The sequence below is a fragment of the Pleurodeles waltl genome, chromosome 3_1 (genome assembly GCF_031143425.1).
Source record: "Pleurodeles waltl isolate 20211129_DDA chromosome 3_1, aPleWal1.hap1.20221129, whole genome shotgun sequence".
Lineage (NCBI taxonomy): Eukaryota > Metazoa > Chordata > Amphibia > Caudata > Salamandridae > Pleurodeles > Pleurodeles waltl.
The window spans coordinates 165,108,371-165,130,128 of record NC_090440.1 but is presented as its reverse complement, the minus strand read 5'-3'; the positions used below and the strand labels follow the sequence as shown (position 1 = coordinate 165,130,128).

Sequence of the window (21,758 nt, the reverse complement as noted above, 5' to 3'; positions counted from 1 at the left end):
TCTGATGGCCAGGAAGCCCTCTGAAGCTGGAATGCCTTATAAATGAATTAACACTACTCAGAATATTTTTTGCCCTGAAGGTGTCCCTTCTTTGGAGCTGCAATTACAGCTGGAAATCTGTCTTTTGTCATTTCAACAACACCAATCCTTCTCATTTTCAGATGCACTAAAAAGCCACATTATCTACTTCTCCTTACGCGAATACTCCCTTTCATGCCTAAACCCTGCCATTGAGCTACCCAAAATATCATACTAACCTGTACTCTTCATTATATACTCCGTGAAAGATCCATACTTCTGTTGTAAATCCTAGTGCTGAAAATGTTCTTCTCCAAGTATATGTAAAGTGATCAATGTGAGTTACCTTTAAAAGAGCCCTAATAGGAGTGTTGCAGAAAACTGTTAAGTATATGTTTTCTTTTATACTGGCAGCATCATTTGTTCTGTGACCGGGCATGTCTTTTATAACACATTACTAATCAAAGGTAATTGATTGCTATTGTAAAATGACAGCAAATGCTGTAGTTATAGATATGTAATCATAACAAAATATATTGTAGGCTTGGAGCGTAGATCTTACCTTTTCATAAGCATACTGCTCTTGAAGCATAATCGGTAATCGCTCAAGGAAAGCTCGCATGCATGGAGCCATGTTTAGTCCAAGAATGCCTTGTTGTTTCAGTGCTGTCCTGCAGGTTGCTAGAACGTGATTAGAAGACATCCATTCTGCTGTGCAATTCAACACCAACACATCCTGAATAAAGCAGAGTGACAAAATATCATAAAACACAAAACAGGTAATAACTATACAACAGTTAGGCCAAATTAATCCCGATGACTTAGTACTGCAAACTGTCCAGCAAAACCAATCTGCTCTCAGATATTACATTTTATTAGAAATGTACTCTCTACATGGGCATTAAAATAAAGTAAAGAGCTTTTGTATTATGCTAGTCTTGCTGTCAATTAAAGCGAAGAAGCACATTAATACACTATACATAATAAAAGAAAAGTCGGGAGCACATGGATTTAATTGAACAAAACAGATATACTGCTATTACTGTTCCCATACTTCATAAGGTTCACCATATAGGTACACATGCTCCCTTCCCTTCCTGGGCAACGAAGGCTAACATCTCAATAAACTATAAACATGGAAAGATCCGGCTCTGATTTTGGCAGTAGGTGCAGCAAGTGCACTATTGGACTACAAGAAACACTGACAGTTTCAATGTTTAAACGTCATGTATAAAATACAGGCAGTTATGGTTCACAATATCAATGCTATTAATATATACCACATCTTCGTCACTTTACAGTAAAAGGCTATCCACGCTGCAAGCAGTATCAAAGTAAATAAGTATGAGTTACTGACCATATTAAAGGTACAGACTAGTGGGAACGGCAAGCAGGCTGCCTGGTTGGTAGAGGCAAGGGTATACGTTTTATAGTATAATAGCTCAATAGTACAATGGTCTGTACATTAAGTTAACATTTTTTATTCAAAGTATTCATCAGAAGCGTTTCTGGTATCATCAACTTTTAGAATATCTGAGGGAATACCAGAGCTGAAGTCTGATCATATGTGGCAGAGGAGACGTGTTAGGACTGCCTGTACAGAAATACAAGCTTTGAGTCTGCCTGATATAGAAAACTATGACAAACACATCAAGTGTATGTTAGGGTATAGTTATACAAAATACAGCAAAGACCAGCAATACATTAAGATACTAGCCCTGCTATGAAGCAGGGTCAACATTTCAAGAATCAAGCCACATAATGTGTCCCAACATTTGAGACTGTTCTGCAAAATTAATAATTTCAGACCCTGACCTTTTCCAGCTGAGTCACTAGATACACATATAATACATTAAGGAAGTTGTCTTCACCCTTACATCATAACTTAACATTGGCTGCCCAGTTACTTAGAGCTACTGGCTGAAACTGGTGAGTAAACACCGGTGCAACTGTTACGTTATTTGGATCTAAAAACCACGACCTATCACCCAACGTGAATCCAGGTGCTGGAGCAGGTGTGTAGGTCATCTGCTGGGTGTTAGTTGAAGATCTAATTTCTTGCCGAAGTCCAGAAGCAAGGAGGAGGACCTTATGTGTAGAGAGAGTTAATTCCAAGTTTTAGGTGTGAGGTAGGCGAAGGCTACACCTCCTGTTCTGCTGCTGCATTAGCAACGGGTATGTGCGAGAGAGAGAGAGAGAGGCAGACCGTAGGAGTCTGGTGGGATGGTGGAAGCGGAGGCGGCAGTTGAGGTAAGCTAGACCATTGCTGTGCAGTGCCTTGAATGCATGTGTGAGGAGCAGCACTTGTGTATTGACAGCCAGTGGAGTTATGAGGTGTGGTGTGATGTGGGTGGGCCATAAGAGGTCTAGAGTAAGTCTAGCTGCAGCCTTCTGGGTTGTCTGAAGTCAGTGAAGGAGGTGGTTGAGGATGCCGGCATAGAGTGCGTTGCAGTAGTCTAGTCTACTGATGACTAGGGTCTCAGTGATGGTATGCCTGGTGCTCTTGGGGATTCATTCAACAATTTTTCTGAGATTATTTTGTATGTGGAAGCAGGAGAAGCAGGCTGCATTTACCAGTGAGGCCATGTTGAGTTTATCGTCTAAGATGATTCCCAGGTTTTGTGCGTGATGGTATTGGACCAAGTTCAGATGGCCACCAGGTAGAGTCCCATGGGGAGTTCTTTTTCCCCAAAGATCAGCACTTCTGTCTTGTCCGAGCTGAGTTCCAAGCAGTTGGTTCTCATACATTCTGCTATGCTGATCATGCATCTGATGAAGTCGGATCTTATTGTGGGAACTTGTCTGACATTGAAAGGATGAGTTTGGTGTCATCGGCTTAGGAGATGAATGAGATGCCATGGGAACTTATGACGTCGGCAAGTGGTGTCATGTAAATGTTGAACGGGGGACTGAGGGATGATCCTTGAGGGATTCCACAATCAAGTCCTTGAGCTCTGATGTGTAAGGATCTTTTTTTGTGGATAGTCTTTTGATGAGGCTGGAGTGTGACATGGTATTGAACGCAGCTAAAAGATCCAGCAGTATGAGGGCGTTGGTATTCCTCGGTTCGCTAGGGTGCGGATCTCATCTGTGGCAGTGATGAGTGCTACCTCAGTACTGTGGTTGAATCGAAAGCTGGATTGGGAGTGGTCAAGAAGATTGTGGCGATCCAGGTGGTTGGCACACGTTACCTACTGGCCCTCGTGTCCACGCAAGGTTGAGGCAAACTTGCATTTGTTACCAGGGACATTATTTACGACTTCAAGACAATGGCCCACATTCTTAACCTAAAAGACACATGCACAAACACACATCCCTCCCCCCCACACCCCTGCCCAGGAGGGAATTTGACACTAACATAATTGAAAACATGAGGACACACATACGGACCAAATACGTAGGGCAAAAGAAGGACAGGAGAGAAGCACTATTAGCATTATGGGCCATTTGTGAGGAGGCCCAGACCGATAATCCTTTCTCACAGTCAGCCTTATGCACGAATGGAGGTGCACTTCTGATATCTGCTATCCCTGCATTAGGTTATACCAATCCACCAATCAAGGGAGGTAGAGTATCCCCTACTGAACAACATACTGTTAAGTCCAGGCGTGACAGACCTACAGGCCAGCAGGCCCAGGTAATCCCAGCACTACCCCAAGTCCAGCGGTAGAGCTCCCCAAAGTTAGACTCCCCTTCCATTGCATTCAGCCCATCAAACCCAGGGTCACAGAGAGCATGCACTCCCACTGGTTCCGGTGAACACATTTGAGTGACAGGCAGATTCATAGGAGTTCTGAACAGTGACACAACTAGCGTTAGTGAAGAAAGAGGTTCCAGTCCTCTAAGATCCATCGACAAAGGGGGAGCCACAGGGTTTGCTCAAGGAGCTGAAGAAACAACACAGAGCGAGTTTAAGGGCAAGTCTCTACCAAAAAGAACAGAGCATAGCTCAGAGTGAAGGAGGCAACATAAGTGGGATTTAGAGGCAAGACATGAACTAAGGAGGGAAAGAGAGAGAGAGAGCTCACACCCTGGAAGCACAATGAATACAGCAGCACGCCCTCCACCTGAGGAGAGTGGAGGTAGGTACAGAACACTGTTCAACAAAGAGTCCCAGGCAGACCTAGAGAAGAGGATTTGGCTAGGATCCGAGCCTCACTAGATTGTCAGGGAGGACTAATGGCAGAAACTATGAAACCTGGGAAGACCATAACTGATTTTCTAGATAGGATGAGTGAACGATGGGGACTTGAGACAGAACAGCCATGACCGATATTGGTCCCCAGGTCTCATTCTTTTACAATGTCCTCAAAAAGGGACTGCCCACTGAAACACAAAGCGGATTACACAGCATAGTGGGGCTAGACACCGAACCCTGGCAGGAGATGCAAGCACACATATTAAATTCTCACAAAAAGGAACAAGAAAAATACAGGGAAAGACAGGAGCAAGCCCCAAGACACACTGCTAAGCTGGTCCAACACAAATTGAAAAAAACCCCCCTTGAGGGGAGCCACTTTGGATGTGCATGTGCAAATGGCACCAGTTCTGAAGGGAACCCTACCGCAAAACCCTAGAGCTTTTCAACCTAGCTACAACAGCGGAAGACAGGGAGGTTGGCTGCAGCAAGATCTTAGAGAGTGCTAAAGGCATATCATAAACAGAGGTCGATAAGCCAGGGACAGTTCCCCCAAAATCTTCTTCCGCAAAACCAAGCCCAGGGAAACCTGAATGCACCTTACATTCAGCCGTAGGGAAGTCTACCGCTACAACACTGCAAAGGGGTCAGGTAGTTGGACATGGCAACAGAAACCACAGACAGGGAACCCAGCCCAACAAGGACCAAGGCCATAACCATGGCAGGGAGGGGGAACTGTTTGGGGAAGTAATGCCTTCAGACAAACACAGAACCCAAACGAGCAGTAAGTTAAAACCCAAAATGCGACGCATCCATTTCACACACACACCTCAAAATTCTCTGTACCCAAAACTCAGGGGAACGACCAACAAGACAATATGAAGGATTCAAGCCTTTACTTGCATTCTGGAAGCTCAGGGCTGCTGTATGTGATTGGTCGATCGGGTATACTCACTAGAGTATGCCATTCAGGGTGCCTGGCAGAACACTGCTGCTGATCCCCCAAGGTAGGGTTGGTTGGCCACACCCCAGGGAAAGGGCAGTCTGACCAGAGGAGAGGAAAAGAGGGAGAAGGAGGGGAGGAACAGGCTTCCTGACCAGTGCTTAAAAGCAGGCACCTCCGTCCCCGCACCCACAAGTCAATTGGGATGGTTTCCAAACACCAAGTCACAAGGTACCCATTCTCAGGCACCCAGTCAGGGACCCCAAAATTCCTTTGTGGTGTGTAGTCCCAACAGTGCCCCCAGAAAGCGAGCGGCCTTCAGTCAAATGGAGGCCCCCTTTTAGTTCCAAAACAAAGCTGTCCTCCATTATCAGGAGCCAGGTTTCCCGTACGCTTGGGATAGTGAAGACCCATAGCCTGCACAGCACACACACGAAATCCGACAAATTGTGAAGCACCACATGGTGCCAAGTCAGTAAAGGGGGGAGGAGAATTCACTATAACACCAGCAGTAACAGTCCATTACAATCATTTGGGCAAAAGTCAATGAGTTCTTGGTCTTGCACCAGCCTCCTCCTTTCCCTTAAAGTTTTAAAGATGTGGTCTGAGAAAGAAGTGGGGCCGGGGAAAAGGGGGTCCGAAAAGATCCATCACAGCTCTGAACGAGAATGGAGCACAGAAATATGTTCACCGCTGGCTCATGCCTAGCAGTCATCCAACACACATGACATGACACAAACTGTCAGGAGGGAGCAATAATCCCAATCATGGACACCGCAATATCAGAGGCACAAAGGGGCCGCAGAACAACTCTCCGACCTCCTCCGGTTCACGACAATTGAGATAACTGATCATGTGAAGATCTAGAGAAGCGCCCAAAGACTAACACAAAGAAACACAAAGCTAGCCCAAAAGAAGTCTCTAGAAAAAAGACACCTTGCGCCACTAGGGAGGGTCATGTTGCATGCCAAAAGCCGAGACTAGAGGGGTATAAACGTGACCTCAGGGCAGATTGCGATTGCCAAACCTCATTCAGTTGTGATGCGCCTCCGCTTTATACATCGCCCTGCGCATGTGTCGAAAGACACCACCCACAGCAATGGCACCCCCCATGCACACACTAGGAGGGATAGGACTCAAGCGTTGCCCACAGTGCACTAGCTAATAACTGAAATCACCCACATGCTCACAAGACCACCCCCCTAAGAAATGTTCTACAGCTGTACACCCAGTCAATCAAGGAGAAGTTGGGGGGAGGGGTAGGTGAGGGGTGTGGGGATGAGGGGGTGGGGGGGGAGGAGGTCCAATAACTCAAAAAAAAGAAAAAAGTAACACACTTTTTCCAAAATAGATATCCCACGTGGGGCCACATTCCGGTGCCTCAGTAAAATTGTGCAAACGAAGTATGGAAGAAGCACGCCCCCAAAGAGAAGCACTGGAACTACTAAAAAAATGATAGGTGACGACACATACATTATGCAGTGTTTTCTAAAATAGCAAACCAAACCTAGCTCTTATCCAACAGGTCTGCAATTGAGCCTCCAAGTGCACCACCGTTACAGCTGATCATCACCTTTTCAGCGCCCACACTAATAATCCCAACAGGGTTAAGAACTGCGAACAGCACCATGAACTTTTTGTCTTGAACTGTACCACATCAATAATCCCAACATGATCAAGAACTACGAACTGCACTGCAAATTTTATTGAACTGTCAAAAATAAAAATTCTATCACCAGAGGACTACAGTAATTTCCCCAGGATTCATACCAAGACCTGCAATGTACAGTAAGCTATGTATTGTTGCACATTTGTATACCCTCGGTTTATTATGGGAGATGCTGTGTCCATTCATTGCCAAAGAACTGCCTAGTCAAATGAAGTCCACCCAGAAATGGTCACAGTATTTGCAGAGGAACCTCTCCCATGTCTCTTAGAATTACACCAAACCCAACACCATCATTTCACACGCGCTACACAGCGCTCTCTAACACAACACATGGTATCAACACATGGTATCAACACATGACTACCGTGGGTTCCAAGATATCAGTCAGGTCATGTTACGTCTGTTCGCTGATACTGATGCAGTAGTTGCAGAAAGGCTCAACTTGTCCCAGGAGGTAGCCCCTGAAAAAGCAAAATGCATTCTCCACTTATACCTATGTAGGATTAGGGTCAAGATACAACCCAACAGAGCAGAACCCCATAGAGTACCTATCCAACAGCACGGTACCTTTTCACCAAGCCTAGCGATTATCAAACTGAGCTAGATAGGATGCATAGGAAGGGCACCATAGGGGAGGATACTGTTTGACCCTGAGACTTTCCAGAAAAGAGATTCTTAGTGGTAACAAAACCACCAACCCAATGAATGAACACATCTGCTCTTGCTTCCATCTGTGGTCCCAGGGTGGCCCTTAGTGTACATGGAGTTCCAGTGTAGAGCCATCCACTTGGATGATACGAAGGGAAAAAGGTCTCGTACAGGAGGGTTGAATAACAGCATAGATACCCCATATCAGGGAATCTGGAATACTGAGGTGAATAGATATACGTGGTTAGATCGGAAAGGAAACCCCCAATTGTACGGAAACTTACACTGTATTCCTTATGTTTCAGAGGTAAAGGAACAAATTGCACTGGGAACAAATGAAAACTGTGGCACAATCCTGCACATTCCAGACATGCAATGGGGCACCTCCACGCTGATGGATATTTACTGGTGATGCAGTGAGTTTCCCTACACTCAGCGCATCCCCAGATGGCGTGGCCTCTGCTCCCTTGTCACCATACACAACCTGACCCTGGTCATTCACGGAGAAGAATCGGCAGAGTTGTACCAACAGCCGCTAAAGAAGACGAGAACTCTGTTGCATCAGACTCGAGAAAAAAAAAACTGCTGATTCCAGAGGAATTCAGACTGTTCTCTGACGCACAAATATCAGTGGGAGGGTCCATACCCTTCTTCACCGTGCAGACAAAAGCAAATGCCCGCTGGTTACAAATAACCAGCTGGGAATTGCTCCAGATGATGAACAGCACTGAGTTCTGCCTTATTTTATCAAGGACGAATTGAGAGCCAACCGCCTCATGGTAATGCAACATCAATATGTGTTGGACTTAATGACCACAGTGGAAGGAAGGGTGTGTACGAAGATCAGTGCGTCCTGGTGCAGGTTTATCCCAGGCAATGACATGGACAATGGGACTCTGATCCTTGCACCATTTAGAAAGAGACGTGTGAGGAGGGATGTGCCCCTGGGCAGGAGGGGTTCACAAAAAGGTTCTTCTGGCACCCCCCGGTGGCTCATCGGTCTGTGTACGTCACTGTTGCCCATTTTCATATTATAATTGTTTTTGTGTGGTTTTCTGCGAATGGAGGTTTCCTGTTGTAAAAACGCATTCCTCAAATTGGGTAGAATGCAAGTAACTAGGGAATTATCTAATTCACCCATCAGGAACTTTCCATCAACACCGACTAGAAATATGTGGCCAGGCAGACTCTGAGACCTAGGCCTGAGGTTCCTGATTGACAGATCACAGGTGTGGTGACACATAGCCAGCTGACAACGGTGCAAACAGATCAATCCCCTAGATAGGCACAGCGTCACCACAATGGTCCAAGGAGATTGGCCCAAATAAAACACACATGACTGGAGGTGTGTGCACGTTCCCAAAACACCATAAAGTCAGATGCCACATGAAGTTAGGAATACTCAGTCGATCATAACACTGAAAACATGGTAACACACAGCACTCATGCACCCCCTCATGCCAGACATCCTGACATGGGACCTTATTTACGACTTCAAGACAATGGCCCAGACTTTTTACCTAAAAAGGGTAGCCGAAATTGTTTTAGGACGCCTAGAGAAATGTATGAAAGACTGCTCACACAACTGTACTTCGAGACAGTCCTTAGACCCCGTTTCTGTAACTGTTCTCACAGTCGTAGTGTTTATTTAAACCAACTGTTCCTCTTTTGCCAAACGTCTCTTGTTTTTCAAAGTGAATTCACATTCGAACAACAGTTGCTCAATTCGTTGGTCGTGACTGCATCATGCTTTCAGTTCTCTGGGAAGGCTGTGGACTTGATGTACGAGTTAATGATGTGAGTGAGGAACTTGCTGATCACAGGTCCTCCTATGTTGTAGATATGATGTGAACATGGGTCTGTGGGAGTAAAGGAGTGGGTGTTTTTCATAAATGAAATGGTGTCTTCCTCAGTGAGTGTTCTCCAGTTGGTTAGGTGTCAGTGTGGTAGATGGACAGCTTGCTGATGATGTCCTCAGAGTTCAGTTGTTTTTCGATGTTATTGCAGATCTTTTTAATTTTGCTGTTCAAGAAGTTTGAGACATGGTTGCAGAGTTTCTGGAAGGAGTTGATGGAGTTGGCTGAGGCTTCTGAGGTGGTGAATTCCTTGATGACAGCAAAGATCCCTTTGTGGTTGTTGGAGCTTGTTTCAATCCGATCCCTGAGGGATCTACTCTTGGCGTCTCTTAGGAGGTGGTTGCTTGGAGTTCATGAGGGCAACCTTGTAGGTAGAGTATCACAGTAGGAGATTTATTAGTGATGTCCTCGGCTAGGTTGTCGGTGGTGCTGGGTTAGACTGTTTCGAGTGTGCTGCGCAAGTCAGTTTCCATGAGTCTGTTCCAGCTGAGTTGGTTGATGATGATGGGTGTTTTGGCTTTTGGCATGCAGATTTTGAAATGGATGATGTAGTGGTCATTCCATGTACATTTTAAGGCAAAGTGGTAGCTTATGCTATTGCCAGAGGCAAAGACCTTGTCTAACATGTCTCCTGCATTGTTTATTGGGTCAATGACGAGTTAGGAAAGGGAGACGGTGGGTGGGGTTATGGAAAGGCGTGAAGCAGCAGAAGATGGAGGAGAGCAGGTAAAGAGCATGGGGAGGTGAGAGGAGGGAAAAGCACAGGACAGAGTTGGGGCTGTGGGAAAAAGACAGTAAAAGCCACAAAAGTATGAAAGGAAAAGCCACAAAAGAATAAGAACGAGCATGAAAAAGGCACATAAGTAAGAAAAGTATTAGAAAAAAGGCACAAAAGTAATGGAAAAGACTGAAGAAAAAGACAAAAGTAATAGAAAAGACGCACCAAAGTGATGGAATAGAGTGAGAAAAGAGGCACAAAAGTAAGAGAAAAAGAGTGGGGAAAAGAGGCACAAAAGTATGAGGAAAAAGAATGAGAAAGCAGAACAAAAAATGTGAGAAAGAAAGATGTATGAGAAAAGAGAGGCATAGGAGCGCAAGGAGGGGCAAGATTGAGGTACAGAGAGCAAGAGAACACACACGGGAGGCAGCGGAGGACAGTGGGGAGAGAGGCAACAGCAGGAAGAGTGAGGTTAGGCCTAGTGGCTTTAGGCCAGGTCAGAGAGGGCCTTAGACTGGTCAGAGAGAACCAGTTCCCGGAAGTGGGGTGGGGAGCTGGGGAAGGACAAATCAAAGTGATTCTGAAACATTGCAAGAGTGTGATGTATTTGCTGATTTATTTTAAACTTGAAATTCACATAACAATTGAAAACAAAAAAAGATAATTATTCTGCTTGTCAAAGATAATGTGTTAATTAGTTCATGATACTGTATATAAAATTACCTTTGATCGACTAGAGCAAGCAGCAACCCCAACATCAGGAATCCACACAGTAGTCTGAATAGATCCAGAACCATTAACTGCAGTCTGCAATATCGAGCCGTCCTAAAAATAATAAAACAATTGGTATTAAGTACATATTTTTTTTCAAACTGTGCATACATATACATATTCTGTGGTCTCTGAAATGCACAAGCATGATTTAGTTTGCATGGCTATACACAAATTATATAACTAGCCAATATCTCAAGTGTTCATTAAGAAACACTAAGGAAGAGAAATATACTTCATGAGTGAAAAAGGCACATTCATCTTGATTTACCATCTATCTGGCAGGGCAAATCCATCAATAAAGCTTTTATCTTTAACATTTATGGTTCAGCTGTGACAATCTCTGTGTAGAGATTTACGTTTGTTTGCACAGTGAGGACAGAAAGTTCCAAAACATCACTAGCTTTTTTCTGATTGTGGAGACTTAAAAGAAGTTCTCCACCAAAAAGTGTGCTTAAAAATTGAGAAACCCCTACTCTGCCAAGGACCGCTTTTGTTAGAAATTTACAGGAGCAATGCTCTGAGAAGCATATTATTAGCCTCACTGTCACGCACATCTTGCCTCAGAAAATTAAAGCGTATCAGAGTTCTGAAGCAATTAGATATGAAAATCTGTGAAATTACTTTATAATTGCAGATAGCTCTGCCTTCCTGAGCTAATCCACTATGTTTAAGATTGGGTATGCACCCTGGACATTTGGCTCAACAGGCTTTGTGCACAAGCCAAAGATTCGCTAAACTTCAATTTCATGTCCAGTGGGAGCCAACTTAACACTTACAGGGTTTAGACATGCTTATTTTTATGAATGCTAAACATATCCTGTGTGTCTGGATAGTCAGGCATAGGTGGCACAACTAAACAGACACTTTTGGTACCAGAGAAAAGTTAGTTATACCCAACCTGGTGCTGCGGAAGCCAGAGGCTTCTCCTGCAAGAGAAATAATGATATCACAGATGGGCCTAGGATGGACCATAAGCCTAAACAGCTGACTTGTCACTTGACACAAAACATGGAAAAAAGCATTAACTGGAGAAGGTGTGGAAAAAGTGTTGAAAATGTCAAGTATGGTTATCATGGAATGTTAGCTGGTGCTACTTTCTACAAAATTGGAACTGCTTTGAAGAGGTAATGCCTATTTCAATGAGGAAAAATTGGAGGCTGACACAGAAGCAGTGACCATTTTTTCAGTCTAATGTAAGGGTACAACTTTCCCATATTAACCAAAAAATTATATTAATTCAGAAAAACTGCCCCACGACCAAACTCTCTGAACCTGCGAAAAGGCCTATAAGGGGCAGCAGGGGTAGCCTGTAAGCCTAAGGACTTTGCTGTAGCCCGGCTGTCCTTAAAATGTTCAAGGGCAGAGTCTGCTTTTTCCCCAAACAGCGTTTCACCATCAAAGGGCAAGTCTAGTAAGGTGGTCTGTACATCCGAGGAGAATATGGAGGACCTCTGCCAAGCGTGCCTCCTTGTAGCAACAGATGTCCCCATTGCCCTGGCAACTGAGTCCGTTTTATCAAGGCCAGATTGTATAATCTGCTGTGCCGCAGCCTGCGCGCCCGAAAACAGTGTTCCAAAAGGCCTCTGTGCATCCTGTGGCAGATCCCCGACCATAGGCCGAGTCCATAAGGGCGTGGACATACCTGCCCAGCATTCAGGTAGCGTTTGCAGTCTTGAGCGCCATGCTGCAAGACGAAAATATATTTTTCAAAGACTGTTCCATTTGTTTGGACTCTCTATCAGACGGGACTACAGGGAATGAACCAGGAGCAGACTCTGTGGAGCAAGATGCTTGAACCACTAAACTCTCCGGGGTTGGATGACGTGAAATGAACCCAGGATCCCCGGGTGCTCCCCTATGCCTCCATGCTACAGCCCTATTCACAGCCGGAGACGAAACTGGTTTCCTCCACAAATCCATAATAGGCTCCATCAATGCCTCGTTGAAGGGCAGCAAAGGATCAGCCAAGGACGTAGAGGGATGCAGCACCTCAGTTAGCAGATTTGTCTTCACCTCTGCTGCAGATAAAAGCAGGTCTAAGTAGTCCGCTGCCTTTCTAATGACCAAATGAAATGTTGCTGCCTCCTCCGTAAACTCCCCTGGAGATGAAATGTCCCATTCCGGGGAAGTATCCATCCCACTGGCTGATCCCAATCCTTGGTATTCATCCAAATACTCTACAAGCTCGCCCTCCTCCAACTGCCGGTATTCTTCCTCTTCAAGGAGACGCAAGGCCTTCCTTCGAGATCTCAAGCGGGGCTCTAGCCTCGGCGTTGACATCGAATTCACCGACACCGAAGACACCGGTTTCGAATCTTGACAGGGCATAGGAGAGGATGGATGAATCCGAGAATCACTCGGATCCGGCGCCAACAGGGACTTCAACGGTGCCATCTTCGGAGCCGGCTGGCACAAAGGTAATGGGACCGGCTGGGGAGGGGATAGCATTGGCGTTGGCTGACGCAGTGATGGCAACGTCGCCACGGATCTAGATGGTGACGCCATACCTCGTGGAGACATCATCGGTGTCAACTGGGCACCCCCAACCGGGCAAAATGGCATAAACAGCTTCATCTTATATGGAGCCGGGGAGCCCAGTGAAAATGCTAATGGTCCCGTGGGACCCGCCGGCGTACCAGCAGGGGCCATAGACTGGAAAACAGCATACATCGCATTTAGAAATGCTCCCGGATCCGCTCCCGGAGCCGGGAAGGCAGGATATCTCTGGTCTTGATCCTGCTGCTGCACATCATCAGGCTCTTGTGGCGCCGGTGAAAACTGAGGGCTATGAGGAGCCACCTCATAGACTGACAGCGTCGGAGATATTTTTGGACTCTGGGGCTGTGGAGTTACAGTAGGGCTCACCTCCCAATTGCTTCAACATCTCCCTGCACTCAGTCCCTTTGTCTCAACTCTTGCAGCCAATTCACACCTAATCAAGGAGCTATTCAGGTCCCCTATCACTGCATGTGCCACGTGTAAGTCACTCCTAAGGCAGGGTGCATCCAGGCACATGTAAGGGCATATATGCATGAGCAGATATGCCCCTGCTAAGTCTCTGTCGATTCCGAGACATAGTAAGTGCACAGGGAAGCCATTTTGAATACATGTGCTGGACACTTGTCATCACGAGTTCTCTAGCTACATGATGACTTCTATGAATCCTGGGATGTTTGGTATTAAACAACTCAGAATAATAAACACTCACTGACCCCAGTGATGAATTTATTAATAAATGCACAGAGGGTGCCTTAGAGGTGCCCCTGAAAATCTACCAACTACTAGTGTGTTGACTGACTGGTCCTAAGCAGTTCAGCCACCACAGGCGCGTTTCTGACTCCCAAGATGAGAGCCAGTGCTCTTGAGGGCCTGAGAATAACGCATGCATTGGGCAGAGGTGTGGCCTCCTCTCCCAGGCAGGATGGACATTCCAGGGCGGGAAGATTCAAAGGCCTTGCTGCCTTTGCACAGTGACCCAGGTCTCTCCAAATGGCAGAGCTGACCAACCCCCATGTCCTGACCCCACTTCTGGCAGCAGCACAGATGGGAAAGTTAGTTAAATTAGGAGGAGTGCCCCGTTCTTGCCAGTCCAACCCCTAAGGTGGAGGAGCTGAAGTGGACACTATCTTTCAAATTCCTCCATCTTGCTTGGAAGGAATTAGGCCACTAGGGTTAGGTTCATGCTCATTTCCCAGCATAAGTGGTCAAAAAAGGGTCTAGTCACCCTCAAAGTGGTCAGCCTACTAGCTACCACCTGGCACTCCCTGTAACGCCCCAAAATTGAGCATTTAGGTGGCATCCCTGAACCCTAGAACGCAGATTTTGACAACTTAAGAAGACTTGGACAAAGAATAGTTGCACCGGCAGAAGAGGAAAAGAAGAAGCAGCTGACCACGTCAAACTGCCTGCTGAACTCAAAGGGCTCTGCACAAAAAGCCAACTCTTCCAACCTTCAATAAAGACTCAAGTCTCCTGTGGGCAGCGGACCTGCTCTACAAATAGAAACTCCAAGGAAACACGATACCTGAAGTGACCACTGCACCCGACATCCATGACCTGAGGTGAAGCCAACCAACTGTGTCAACGCAATTATTCAGCTGCCCAGAGACCAAGTTCAGTGTGGTCTCACCCATCCTGAACCCACCTGAGACGCCTGCAGCCTCTGCACACAGGCCCTTTCTCCCACAGCCTGGTGGTGGGAGAAAATCAGATACCTTCAGCAACCACTGCACCAGTCGCTCCTGACAGTTTGAGTACACCTTGGGTCCACTCCTGCCGGACTCCCTGACGATGCCTGCAGCCTCAACACACAGGACCCCCTGATCGAGAGTCTACCAGGATGTGAAAACCCGCCCGCTTCCTACAAGTTTTATATGCACTATGGCTATTTTGAAATTCATAGAGACCTTCAAAAATAGAATAGTGAAAGATGTATGCTTCAGGGTACCTTCAGAAATAAAACAAAAGTTAAGAACATCTATCATTAGACTTGAGAAAACCCTATGTATTTTCCTAGGTTGCCAATACAAGTGATACACACAAATACTATATTAGTTTTAAATTTGCTCTGATTAAAATCTCATGCATTAATGGATTAAACACCGTCATTGTTCTTTGATTATGTCTATCCAGCTTCCATCTGCCATTTCTTATATATTGATAAGGTTACACTATGTTTGAATATACATGATGTTATCTTTTCACAAAACACGATCCTTTGCGAATCTTAGCTTGTCATCAGTTCTTAGCATTTTCACCCCACCAAATACTTAATTGATTTAGGACAACGTCTTAGTTGAGGAGAAGAGTAGCTATAAACTATTCCTCTCACAGAAGGTGCCCCAAAATCAAAATACTGCTATCTTTCCCCAGTTGCAATGCTACTTTTGTAATTTCTTCTACGATTTTGGGGTTATTCCATATTGATGTATATTTATGCAGCAGGAGAATCGTATCATATTTCCTATTTGCGAAGCGCTTCCATCAGTTAAAACGTATTTAAAAAAAAAAAAAAAGATTTCGACATTGAAATAAAAATCCTTGCAACGTGTTTCCATCATTAACTATAACTATCAATCACCAGATATTGCAGGCATACTTGACATTTTGACATTAACAAAATCTGCAAATATTTTCCTGCTGTTGCATAGTAATTAACCTCTAAAGGTACTCAGCCTCCCTCTGCCACTGACCACACATTGTAGCAATTTTTCCACCTTAGATAAATATTGTTATTGCACTAATTATTGAAACAAATGCTTGGCCAAGTACACTGGTACTGTTTGAAAAAAAAATGAAAATGTGATATGACTCACACATTAGGAAGATTAACACTTCCCACCATCAAAATAAGAAGCCTCTTCCAGGATTCTCACTGTATGTCTCTACTATTAAAGATTTGAAATTTAATTTGTATAGCTCACATTGACCTACAAAAATATCACTACCTAACATTTAACTTTACTAGAAGCTGACTGACAGGCTCTTGACTGTTTCCACCAACAGATATACTTTCAGGGTGTCAAGTACTAGCTTCATAACCAATTACACCTTGAGCCCAATAAATATTTGGAAAATAATAGAGTGAAGATACTCCGATTGATTTCCACTGAACTCAGTGATGAGACATCTGGAGCCGCCTATGTTGTGTTTAGCAATATAATATTAGTTGCTTATTTGTTTTTTAACTAAAGGCCAGTTTAAAATGTAATATTCTTCACAAGAAAATGGACCCATTGTTCACTCATTTCATATATGTGAATTTCAACTTTGTTCTGCTGCTGTTGAGTTGAGATACACATATTATGCATTATCTTGCTGGGTGAACAATTGTCTAAAAATCTAGGTTGCATTGCAATGTGATCACATTGCTATTTCTGCAGAATTTAACCTTGAATGACAATGCTTCTTGAAACAGAGCAATATGGTGTAGACAAAATATACACATGCTTATGCACCAAACTACTCAACTATTCATGTGCATAGTGACATTTCCTACATGTTGATCAAGAGATAATCCTGTCCCAGCTGAATAAACTATTACTTGAATACTTTAGGAAGCTGGCATTACAGACATATAATTCATATTAGCAGCAGGGACAAGTGTATAATGAGGGGTATTCCACTCCAATTATTCAACAAAGCCTTCCAACTTACGTTCTCTGCAAAAGAGCACAGAATAGGGTGTTATCTTAGCATTTTGCAAAGAGGTAGATGACTGTTGTAATCCAGCCATTAAGGCACTCTCTGCATCCCTATAGAACCCATATACCTAAGCTGATGTCTACCGTGTCCCTGACAGCCTCACAGAAGGGTTTATGAGAGGGAGTTAGTCTCCCTTGGTGCCCTAAAATAAAACCACAAAAGTGGGCCTGTTTGGGAAGCTGAGGGCTATAGGCAAAGACAATGCTTCAGAAACAAACAGAGGAAGTGCAGCAAATGGGATATGTCCCAGCAGTGAAACTAATACTTATGTGATACAACTCACAGAATGGCTCAGTAGCAAGCTGCGGGGATTGTCACACAGCGTCACCTGCCAATTATCACAGCTGAATGGGGCATCATATGCCTAATCTAATGGAGTGACAAGCAGGCTATTAAGAGCTCAGCATCATAAGCCTACACAGATAAAGGAGAGGATGGACAGGGTGTGCAGACAAACTAAATGCAAGTATTTTAAAACCATTAAATACTCAGACAGAAAAGTCCTATAACATTCCTAAACAACTTACATTTATGTTCAGTTAAATCCATTTCCTTTACTTGAAGGTAATATTTTTCATGACATTACTCAAATTCAAAGTGCTTCAAATAGAATGCTATCTTACCCTTAAGGACCAAACGTTCATGAGTCCACCAAGGCCGCCAGACACCAAAGCCAGCCCATCAGTGCTGAATGCAACTGTTCTAACAGGTGTGATATGTCCTTTCAGCTGGTAAACACACTTTATAATGTCCTTGTACCCATCCTGTAAATGGATTCCATTAGTACAAATTGGGACTAACACAGGATGAGGAACATACAAATTAATTGAAGTAAACAATACCAAATTGCAGTAACAAATGTAATAAAAGCATACTTTTATTACCCCAGATTTCACAATATTAGTAAGCCATATGAAGTTGTGCTCTCAAACCCACACACTACTACATTACCAATGCCATAACATGAAATTCCAAAGAATTAAAACATGGATCATCCCAACTGTATTGCAAGCAATTTGTTATGTTAACTTTATGGACAGAAACACTGTTATGCTGTTTATTGCAACAAACTACTTACTTTTTTGGAACCTCACCCAGTGCCAGACGAGATGCAGAAAAGGTGAAACTGCTCCCCAGTACCAAGAGGTAGCACCACTCCGTCCACCAGATGTTATACTACAGAGCTTATTTAAGTTGCAGCTCCAAATCTATTTTCCGTATCCCTCAGAGACAGGCCAAGGACTAGATTAACGCAAGATTTAAATATAGTGTGCCATCATTTAAAAAAAAAAAAAACAGCTGCAGAGCCTTGATAACAAGAACCAATCAGAACTCACCTCACCCCTCGGTCCAGGAAAGAGCACAGGTAATAGAGAACCTGCCGGAAGTCAGAGTATCCACCAGAAAGATTGTTACAAAAGGTAAGCAACTTAAATTCTGATGTAGACTTCTTATGGCAGATATCTTCTTTCTTAAATCAGTCCCATACCAAACTCACACAGGAGGTGGGCCTTGGTGATGATAGATCAGATCCAAAACTCTTTCAAGACAGACCTGGCAAAATGGCTTTCACCTTAAGATTGGGAGGTCAGACAGAAATGCCTCGAAAAGGAACACACTAAGCCCATGTTGCAGCACAACAGATCCCCCTGGACAGGGCTCTCAGAGAAGTGTCCAGAAAAACAGTGGGGTAATATGCTAAAAAAATATAGTAGTCCACAAACCTCAAGAGAGAACCCTCTGTCGGACTTTATGACAGGGTTGGGATAATAAGCATCCTGCAAGTCCAGGGACACCATCTAGTTTGCAGAAGACCATGACCCTTTGAGGACATCTTAAATATCTCTTTGCCTAGGAAAGACTTGAGGACTATCATGCTGAGGCAAGGTCTCAGTTGTCTACTCGCACTGGGGGGGCAAGAAGTATTAGGAGTAGCACCCTCAATGTTTTTGGTCATCTGGCACTCTTGACAGCATTCTTGGCAAGAAAAACCAGAACATCTTAAAATGCAGCCATTATTCTCACCGTTAGAATATCCCCAGGCACCATACTGGATCAGAAAGGTAGGTGGCATCATGCAGCTCCACGCGGACGCTGTTTCCCCGAGAAGTGACAAAGTAGGGCTGCATAAAAGCAGCCCCCCTGCATGTGGATGTCAGTTTCTTTCTTGGCCCTGTCAGGAAAACCGGTGAGCAGATTGTAAGATTGGGATCTTGTTAGATGGAAAAAAGAGACAATTACACAGAATGGGGAGATGGGAGGGCAGGAACCTGCATTTAGACTGAGCATCCACAAGAAAGAGTGTTACTGAAGGTAAGTAACTTGTTCTTTGTATGGCTACTTCTAACTGCAGATTCCTCACCCTTGATATATATATACCAAATCAGTAACCTCCCAAAGGCGGGGGAGTCTATGGAATAGCTCAGACAAAGAGACCTGAAAGACTGACAGAGCAAAATGTACAAATGGTTCAAAGCCTTTATAAATCTAATCACAAGTGATATGAACAAGGAGTCTTGTCACATAAAGCTAAAAAGGCCAAAAGGGCAGATAAGTAACCTTAAATGGAATAAAGAGAAAACAATACAAATGTTTGGTCTGTAATTGATCACTGTTGGGAGTGCCACTCCAGGCTACAAACCTGTCTACGCACCCAGCGTAGACAGACTTCGTAAAAGGTCAACTAGCTGCTAGGATGATAGACACAACTTCAGATGGAAGATGAAATGCAGTCAACTGCCACTGCTCAATCTCCACGTGTGGAGCTGCTGACTGTGCGGGTTCAGGACACTGCCCTGTTGCTGTGACAGGACATCCTCCTGAAAAGGTAGTCTGATCAGAGCACACATGCTCATGCCCAGAAGTTCCAGGTACCATAGTATGCTCATCTGCACCAACTAGAATGACTTGGGCCCAGTGGTCCTGATCTTCTTCAGAACTTGGGACAAGAGAGGCAGGGGAGGAAGGGCATACAGGAGTTCCGTGATTTACACTATCCAGAATGCATCTCATAGAGAGAATCTTCCTGGAGATGTCAGAGAACAAAGTGTTGACATTGCATATTCTTAATGGGGAAGAAAGATACCACCTGCTAAGTTTGTCTGCCCTGGCATTCAAAGATCCCAGCTGGTGGTTCATGACTAAAGGAATGCCCCATAGCTACAGTCTGTACTCCAGTCTGCTTCAGAGGCAGTGTACTTCCTGGCACATAATTCAGCCCTGTCTAATGCAGTACAACATGGCAGTGATGTTCTCCTTAAGGCTCTAAACTTGCATCTCTGATGGATGGTAGGAAGGTTTGGCCAGCAACTCCAACAGGCTGATGCAGAGATGGGACTCCACCAGAAACTAGTTTCTTCCAATTTCTACATCTCCCAGATAACCTCCCAATCCAAGCAGTGATGCATCTGTCATCATCGTGCTGAAGGTCCAATTTAGTTGATTCACCTCTACAAAGTGTTTGCAGACTTCTCACAAAACCTGGATGGAATCTTGCAAGGTTCCATTGTGCTGAGCCCACTGAGACTTCAGGTTCCACTGCAGATCCTGCAGAATGCAAGGTGCAAGGTGCAAAAAGTCCTAGAACAGTAGTTCGCAACCTGTGGTCCGGGGACACCTGGGCCTCTGGGAAGCCTTTTCAGGCGGTCCATGACCGCCTAGAACTTAAACTAATATTAACAGAATAATAAAGTTGCCAAGGAATGTGAAATTCCAGGCACAAAATCCAATTAGTATCCCAAGATTGATTTGTGGGAGCTGTGTAGGTATATCTAACAGAATACAGTATGGACAATGTGTGGCTTTAATTTAATTTAGAAAAGTTCCAAGCTTCCTATTAAAATTGTTTTTTGTTTGCAAATTAAATAAAATGTAAAATGTGTTATCAATTTTCTGTGTATCGATTTGTGGTTCAAATCATCAACAATATTTAGGCCTGGGTGCCGGGCTTACACTAATGACTTTGTGGGGGGGCTCCAGTAATGATAACGTGGGAGTCCACAGAAGTCAAAAGTTTGAGAACCACTGTCCTAGAAGCATCACAAATACTCCCACCAAAACCCAGGACCGAGGTTGAAACATTTGGATCATAGCCTGGACTCGTGGTGGTGGGAAGGCTTGAATTTGCACTATATCCAGAATCATTTAAAAAAAAAAGCAGGCCTCTGCAAAGGAGACAGGTTTGACTTCAGTAAATTGATAGTGAATCCCAACAATGTTAGGAGGTTCGCTGTCAATTGGTGGTGGTCTGTAAGTGACTGAGGCAAGACCACATACAAAAGCCAGTCATCCAGGTAGGGGAATACTCGAAACCCCAACCTTTGAAGGTGTGCAGCAGCCACCATCATCACTTTCATGATCATCGAAGGATCACTAGTGCGTCAGAAGTTGGTCAGGGCAAACTGAAAATGTTCCTGGCCCACTTTGACCCACAGAAAACATTTGTAGACTGCAAGAGGGGTACATGAAAGTAGGCCTCCCACAGGTCCAAGGCCAACATCCAATGTCCTGGACCACCCAAGAGAGAAAGAACATAGGCCAGCATGGGTAGCCTGAATCTGTTATTCTGCAAGAAGGCATTCAGAGGGTGGTGTCCTAAAATAAGATGTAGTTCTTTGTCCTGTTTTGGCATGGAGAAATCCCAGTAGTGACAGCCAGTCCAATTACCAGAGTTGGACCACCTCTATAATGCTCTGGCCAAAAGAGCCTGCACGTTTTGCAACAAAATGGACAGATACTGATTTGAAAGATGCTCTGATATAGGGGCAAAGTTAAAGTGGGACTAAAAGGAA

The 21,758-nt window shown here is 44.5% G+C and overlaps 1 protein-coding gene across 12 annotated transcripts in view; it reads right to left on the bottom strand.

Moving 5' to 3' along the window:
• The window catches only part of HERC1 (HECT and RLD domain containing E3 ubiquitin protein ligase family member 1), a 1,155,039-nt gene that overhangs the window by 214,116 nt on the left and 919,165 nt on the right, over positions 1-21,758 (bottom strand). For all 12 annotated transcript variants that reach the window (XM_069222059.1, XM_069222062.1, XM_069222061.1 and 9 more), the window contains exons 58-60: positions 17,592-17,732; positions 10,714-10,815; positions 581-754 (exon numbers count right to left, since the gene is read on the bottom strand). In XM_069222059.1, the coding sequence (XP_069078160.1) occupies positions 581-754; positions 10,714-10,815; positions 17,592-17,732 (417 nt within the window). The remainder of the gene's footprint in view (positions 1-580; positions 755-10,713; positions 10,816-17,591; positions 17,733-21,758) is intronic.